At 38.8% G+C, this 7,537-nt stretch overlaps 1 protein-coding gene across 2 annotated transcripts; it reads right to left on the bottom strand.

Annotated features, from left to right (window-relative positions):
- Positions 1-764: 764 nt before the first annotated feature.
- On the bottom strand, positions 765-7,537 carry LOC133700757 (ABC transporter C family member 3-like). Of its 2 annotated transcripts, XM_062124410.1 has the most exons (10): positions 5,057-7,535; positions 4,747-4,833; positions 4,006-4,656; positions 3,731-3,895; positions 2,477-2,768; positions 2,164-2,378; positions 1,785-2,090; positions 1,567-1,630; positions 1,249-1,488; positions 765-1,166 (listed from the first exon to the last, which is right to left on the bottom strand). In XM_062124410.1, exons 1-10 carry the CDS (start codon positions 7,457-7,459, stop codon positions 1,036-1,038), a joined length of 4,554 nt encoding a protein of 1,517 aa, XP_061980394.1. In that variant the 5' UTR covers positions 7,460-7,535; the 3' UTR covers positions 765-1,035. The 2 variants fall into 2 exon arrangements, with proteins under 2 accessions (XP_061980394.1, XP_061980395.1); XM_062124411.1 differs by lacking the exon at positions 765-1,166 and having other exon boundaries at positions 1,295-1,493; positions 5,057-7,537.

Raw genomic sequence — 7,537 nt, 5'->3', positions numbered from 1 at the left:
GTCGGAAATCTGCTGTCAATCCAAACTATGATTTTTTAAAATCTCTCAAACAACTTCATTTTGGTAAAAAAAAAATATATAGTTTGGAGTAAAACCTAACCCAAACCAAGCTCAGGGTCACTGGGTTGACTAAAATTTATGAAATGAAACTTCCCCAGCTGAATCCATGATGGCTGTAACATAATACGAAGAAGATTGCCTTGTCAAGTGTGGGGATGAGGAAAAGGCATTCTGTTTCACCGGAAGGCTTTCAAGAATACCCCAAGCATGAAAATATTTAGCATGGTAGCATCGGAGGAAAGGGAGATAAACATGATCTCTATCAGCAAAGGCAAACCAGCCGTGAGAAGAACAGACTAAAGAAGGGTTATCCGGAAGCCAACGATATACACATACCATGCTTCTTCTGCATAATGCTCCAGTATCTAAGGTTGTAGAAGGTACAGCAAACAGGGGAGCAGCCATCGACTTCGACACCATTTTAAAGCTACGGAGATAATTTCAGAGCCTTTTCTACTCCACTCCCATTTATATCATTTTGAGATGTCATTTTCAGGTAGGCTAAATTATTTAAAATTATCCGGAATTTTCCAAACCACATTCCATCCCAGTATTTGTTCGAGAAACATCTACTGCCCTTTGTTATTGAGGACTAGATACATCATTTGAATTGGATTCTTAACTAATCCAGCAATGATCAATGTATATAAAACAACAACAAAGAAAAACAATAAGAAACAAGAGGGAGGAAGGAGAAGAACTCATAAAAAAATTTCACCTGAAATAAAGATTTGGGTATGAGAATAAGCTAACATCATAAGACATTCTTTGATAGCTAGCTTCATAGTGTTTCCTTATTTGCTCAATTCATTGGACAATCTCGCAATCATCAACATAATACATTCTTTCACATCAACCAAACCTTAATGCAATTGACTTAAAGACAGTAAACATTTCAGCTTATTGTACCCTCTGCTGATATAATAGTTTACATATAATTTTGCAGAATACAATTGCATATAATCATAAACATAACTATAAATTTAATCCAGTTGATTTCTCGAAATGGGTATTTGACCTCACTGTGTACTCTGCTACAAGTTGGGAGAATGACGATGACTTGTTTTCTAACAACCTTGTTGGCGAATCATATTCCTCAATGAGACCTGAGACATGATTGCAAATACTTCAGAAAATCGAGGATGCATATCATTTACAGGCAATGCTACATCAAGTATCCATACTCACCATGACTTAGAAGCAAAACCATGTCACTGTCAAGAACAGAGGTTATTCTATGTGCAATGGTTATCACTGTACAGTCAGAGAAGTTCTGCCTGAGTGTTTGCTGAATAAGATTATCAGTGGCTGTGTCAACTGAGGCAGTAGCTTCATCAAGGACCAACACCTTACTTTTCTTGAGGAGCACACGCCCAAGACAGACTAGCTGCCTCTGGCCCATACTCCAGTTCTCCCCATTCTCGATAACTGCACTGCCATCCAGGATGGCCATTTAAAAAGATGTGCATAAAAATGGGGCAGCGGTGATTGGTGAGAAAGACAAACCTGTGGAATCCAGCTTCCTTTCCTTTTTCCTAACTTCATCTCCAAGTTGGCACTTGTCCAGAACCTGGGATCATAACAAATTTAAGTTAGCATTTGTGCTATGTTTCAATCACCAATCCTTGAAACACTGAACATCAATTCTAAGAAGAAACACACAGGAACGTGTATAACAGCATCAACACACCCCTCATTTAGCTAACATAATAGAGACAACACACCTCCCAGATCTGTTCATCTGTGTACTTTTCAAGTGGGTCCAGATTACTTCTAACAGTCCCTTCAAACATGGTTGGATCCTGGGGAATAATGCTCAGTCTTGACCTTAAATCATGCAGGCCAATCAGTGAGATATCAATGCTGTCAATCATAATCTGACCAGCTGCAGGTTCAACGGTTCGGAAAAGAGCCTGTATGAGAGTAGATTTACCGCTGCCTGTTCTCCCAACAATACCAGTTTTCTTCCCTCCTGGGAAAGTGCATGAGAGACCACGCAGCACCAGTGGCATGTGCGGGGCATATCGGACCTGCACCGTATCCGGCCATTAGTAACATAAAAATAATGCCTGCCAATTGGAGCAATAAACAAAACAAAATTACCTGTAGATTATCGATATCAATTTTACCATGTGATGGCCAAGAATGGTCTGGCCTCTTTGATTCAATTACAAGAGGAGGCTCAGCAGGAATAGACATGTACTGAAGAATTCTCTCTACTGATATGAGTTTGTTCTCACAAATGCAGAAATTCCATATCAACCCAAATTGTGCCATGTGTAGCTCAAGCGCATATGTAACAGCTAAGCCTGCAATGGCTACGAAAAAGAAAAGAAAAAACGTGTATTTCAGGTTCAATCATTGGTTGACAATAGGAATGGAAATAAAGAACAGATACAAGACAAGAACTGCCTACCTGGATTAGTTCTTTCTGGAAAAGAGACTAAAAGAAACAGACAGAAAGCAAACGTAACAGAACTGAACATATCCATGCGGAAGCAAAGCCATTGCATTGCAGCAGAATTATGAAATTTGGGCCGAGAATATGCATCTGTTAGTTTCATATTTATTTCTTGGAATCTTGATTCTTGATCAAAGCTCCTGATCGTTGTTGCTCCTGAAATTGTTTCTGCAAAATTTTGGATAACTGGAGCATTGCATACTCCACTCAACCGTGAAAGCTCTCTTGCTGCAGGTATGTAATATTGCTGCATGCATCAAGAAATGTGTTAGAACTCGTCTCTTTCTAAATGCTAAATCATTATAATAAGAAACTCTAAAATGCGTGTTCTTTCATTGTTCAGTCGCACAATTCACACAAACACAAAACATTGTAGACATACTTTGCATTTTTCAATAATTTATTTTGATCCTCGAAGTTTTATTTTGAGCAATTTAATCATAATTGAACATCAATTACTTCCGGTTTCTTAGGCAATAGTGGAATTAAAAGAAAATGAACTAAAATGAAAACAACGTCAAAGATGGGTGGTGTGCCAGAAATTTTTTAAAAAATACACTTAGATTCTCAAACTTTAAAAACAAAACAAATTAGACATTTTATGTCCCTTTAGATTTAAAAAAAAATCAATTTTGGTATAAAAGTTTATTTATAGTATTTTTCAGTCCCTGATTAAAGAGAGGATGGTCACCGGATTTCAATGATAAAAGAGAAGGTCACTGTTCAAGTCATTTACGACCATCAAAATAGATGCTTTTGGTCTCCACGGATTCCATGAGATGAGAAGGGCATAATAGTGGTTGTTTAGAGCCTCAATGTTGCTTGAAAAAATAAATCTAAGCCAAGGAAGATAAATCTAACATGGCTTGATTCCATGTTTTTGGATATTTTGAGTTAATGGATTCGTTTAGGGTATTTCAAGGATATTGGTGATGTGCTTCTGGGTTAAAATGACTTCAAAATATATATTTTTTATAAAAGATATATTACTTGTCACGATGAAACAGGGACTACATCTCATTGCATGCCCTCGACACTATTTTTTTAATTTTCATGCAAGTTTCAAAAAACTTGGGAAAAAGAAACACTAATTAAGAGACAAATGAAGAAAGTATAAGAAACATCAGGAGATCTAATGATATTATTAGATTTTGGGCACTGAAGTAGAGCTCGGAAAACTAAATGAGTGTTTAAAGAAACAAGGAGTACCTGATACCAGATACAGGCAGCAATTACAGGGATGGAAACTATAAAAACTTGCCATGCCACTTGAGACATCACTGCTATGATTCCCAGAAGCATGATTGCTTCGAAGGCAAGACCCCCAACTAGATCTGGAATTTGCATTTCTAGTGCACTTTGATCTTTAGAAGCCTAAATGAGAGGAAATAGATCAATGAGGTAAAAATACTGAACATGGTACTCTCCCCTAATTAATTATAATCACTTATATAAAGAGCACAAGACACACTGAAATTGCTTACTCTGTTAATGATTCGTCCACTAGGGGTCGCGTCAAAAAAGGACATGGGAGCACGAAAAATGCACTGATGCAATTTGTTGAATAGTAGAGTTGCAGTTTTGTACCCTGCTGTTACAAGAAGCATGGCTCGAGCCAGGATGCAAAAAGAACTTCCAATAACCAGAGATACATAGACGATTAACAGTCTAGATCCACTAACAGCAGGTTTCACATCCTTTGTCGCAGGAGTTGCCCATGCCATCCAATAAGTGCTACCAATTTGAAGGATCTGAAAGAGAAGTTGTGCCAGTAATATAAAGGGCACCAGAGCTCCTCCGTATGCTGTTGTGATATATTTCCAATAGATTTGAAACCCAACACTACCTTTCTCTCTCTCTTCTTCTTGAATGAGTTGTGCTTGTGGCTCGGCTACCTCATCTGCTTTACCAATTTGTGAATCTTTATTTCCTTCGTTATGTACAATCCTATCAGTACTGTTCTCGCCTCCATTGTTGTCTCTGACACTTTCATTTTCGGAAACTGCTCCTGCCTGTCTGGAATCCAGAACTGATAAAGCTGCCTTATGTGCACCTACAAGTACCTTAAAATCAGATCCTGAATTGAGAATTTCGTCATACTTCCCGGCCAGCACGATCCTTCCATCTTTCATGACCTAACCAGAAGGTACAGTTGAAACAAATGAAACTATAGGAGACATGATAATCCCACAAGCAATGAAGCAAAACAAATGCATATTACTCACCAAGATTACATCAGCAGCGGATAAGAACTCAACCTGATGAGTAACATAAATAACAGTTTTTGAACTTAAAAGACCAAGCAAAACTTCCTGTCATGCAAAATCGAACAAGTATATTGTAAGAGAAATGCCAATTGTTTTCTTTTTTTTTTAATTAGGCACGAAAAGAAGAATAAAAGAGGAAGCAACTAAAAGGAAAATTAAAACAAAGGGTGGTGCTTTTATCTGGACTAGTAATTTTTTCTACAGAAATCGAAAGCAAAAGTTAGCGTCCACTGCAAGCAATGGTTTCAAGGAAGATGGGATTGTTTACTTTAAACAAATGAGATCCAGTATGAGCATCCACGGCACTGAAAGGGTCATCAAATAGATAGATTTGGGCATCTTGGTAGAGAGCACGTGCTATCTGTATTCTTTGCTTCTGTCCACCACTCAAGTTGATACCCCTCTCACCAATAACTGTTTGATCCCCGAATGAGAGGATTTCCAGGTCCTTCTTCAGGGAACATGCTTCAAGTACCTTATCGTACCTTTCTTTGTCCATCTCCTTACCAAACAATATGTTCTCTTCTATCTTACCACTCTGTATCCAAGGTGACTGAGCAACATACGCCTTTGTCCCACACAACTTGAGTGTCCCTGAGATCTTGGGTAACTCTCCCAAAATGGAGGAAAGCAAGCTCGACTTGCCTGAACCAACAGTACCACAAACAGCTATCTTCATACCATTGAGCACTTTGAAGTTTATATCTTTCAATGTTGCCCTGGGTGAAGACAAATCCCAAGAGAAATTTCCATCAACAATCTCAATTGCTGTATCAGAACTGCCTCCTGGAAGCTTCTCTATAGCATCAGGCTGCAAGTCATCAAGACAAAGAAAAGATGCAATTCTGTCAAGAGAAACCTTTGTCTGAACTAGCATAGAAACTGTATCGGGAAGGTTATAGATTGGGGATTGAAGAATCCCAAATGTTGCGAGTGCAGATAAGACCTTCCCTGATTCAAGAGGGATTCCCATTAGCATGCAAGTACCAAAGGTGGCCACAGCCACAACAGTGGGAGTAGCCCAAGAGACAACATTGATCACTACTGAATTATAGAAGTATTTCTTCAGCCACCGTGTCTCTTCTTCCCTGAGTTCAAGAATCTTAGAGAAAAACTTCATTTCCCATCCCTGAAGCTTGAGAATTCTCATATTTCTCAAAATCTCCACGGTTGCCTTCATTCGTTTATCTTTTGATTCCATTAACTTGTCTTGAAACTTCTCCTCTAATCTTCCGAAAGGATAGTTTAACGACATGACAATTACTGTCGCAACAAAGCCAGCAACCGACCCCAGTCCCAAATTTCTGTACAGTATCAGCAAGGCCAAACAAACTTGCAAGATGACCAACCATGGATCGTGTATGTACCAACTAAAGATGCCAAGTCTATCAGCATCAATTGTCATAATATTGATCATTTCTCCACTTGAATGCCCCTGCTTTGACTGACAGGAAATGGTCAAGCTCTTGTTGTAAATCATCGTGGCTGTTACTGCACGGAGCCTTGTTCCAATTTGTTGCAACCTAAAAGATAAATGCCTGTGTGCGAGGCACTCAGCAAGCTTTGCGGCCACAAAGGTGGAAGCCAAAATATAACCTTGATTCTTGAATTCTCCTCGCCCTTCAAGGCATTGAACAAAAGCGTCGATAAGGTAGGGACCAGCATAAGAACATAACGTGTGTATCAACGCCAATAAAGCTGTCTTTAAAATTTCTTTCCAAACTAACAGAAACAGTGCTTTCGCGAGCTTGAACCTGGTAGCTCTTCCACAATCTGACTCAAGCTTATTTTTAAAAACTGGAAAAGCTCCAACCACACTGTCAACACCGTGAAGTTGAGGAACATCTTCAAGGTCTAAAATTTTCCTATTGCCAGCAGCAATTAAAGAATTCATCCAAGAGAAGGTGAGAATACTGAAAAGACCAGCATTTCCAAAAGGAGTCACCGTATCTCCCCCCCTAGAATTACTTGTCTCCAAATTATTAATCGAACTAGAATCACCATTCAAAAGGGGTTCTCCAAGTACATCTTGAATATCACTTCTCAAAAACCCAACATAACAAAGAAATAATCCAGTAAGCACAGAGACCGCATCAGACACCAAATACCACTCTATGTCCAAAGACCCGTGTTTGTGATGAATGAAAACATCTACAAGAAAGCAGTAACAAGAAATAGCCAAATAGAAACCCCACCAAACTCTCAAAAACAAAGGGAACATGTTTTCACCTGAGTTAAAGAACTGGGTACGCAAATAAACAACAAGTGCACCCCAAGAGAGTGTTCTAAGCCCTAAATCCAAAAGGGTCATTATTTCACCATCAGACAAAACATTTCCATACAAATAAAAGTAGCTCAACAAACACGAGATGAAATTAAAAACCGAGACACCCAAACAACAGACCAAGGTCAGTTTATACCACGAAAACCTCCTCTTCATCATTAACATCTCTGAAGAACCCTCTCCATCACCCCACCTGCTGAGTTTCTTACACAAAAACGAGACACATAAAGCAAGTAACAAAACCAAGTGCAACGATCCACAGAACCCACTAATGAAATTGGATTGAAGAAGAAAATCAATATTTGAACCTGGAGCATGCATTATGGAAGATGAGCTTGAAACAATGGCTGCGACACCTTTCTCTTTTGCCTCAAAAAAAAATTCCATGATCTGTAGTCTTTGCAGGGATTACAAATCCAAAGACGGAGGGAAATAAATAAATAAATAAAAAAGGTCCCGCTAAAA

Source organism: Populus nigra, chromosome 8 (assembly GCF_951802175.1).
Source record: "Populus nigra chromosome 8, ddPopNigr1.1, whole genome shotgun sequence".
NCBI classification, from domain to species: Eukaryota; Viridiplantae; Streptophyta; class Magnoliopsida; order Malpighiales; family Salicaceae; genus Populus; species Populus nigra.
This window is presented reverse-complemented; position numbering and strand designations above follow the sequence as displayed.

Bases quoted from the DNA above. Each gene is read 5' to 3' on its own strand.
- LOC133700757 (XM_062124410.1), bottom strand. From the start codon at position 7,459: ATGGAATTTTTTTTTGAGGCAAAAGAGAAAGGTGTCGCAGCCATTGTT. The intron at 2,379-2,476 runs GTAGGCAGTTCT...TCTTTTTCGTAG, and splicing joins TCCAGAAAGAACTAATCCAG to CCATTGCAGGCTTAGCTGTT. The intron at 1,631-1,784 runs GTGTGTTGTCTC...TTATGATCCCAG, and splicing joins CAGATGAACAGATCTGGGAG to GTTCTGGACAAGTGCCAACT.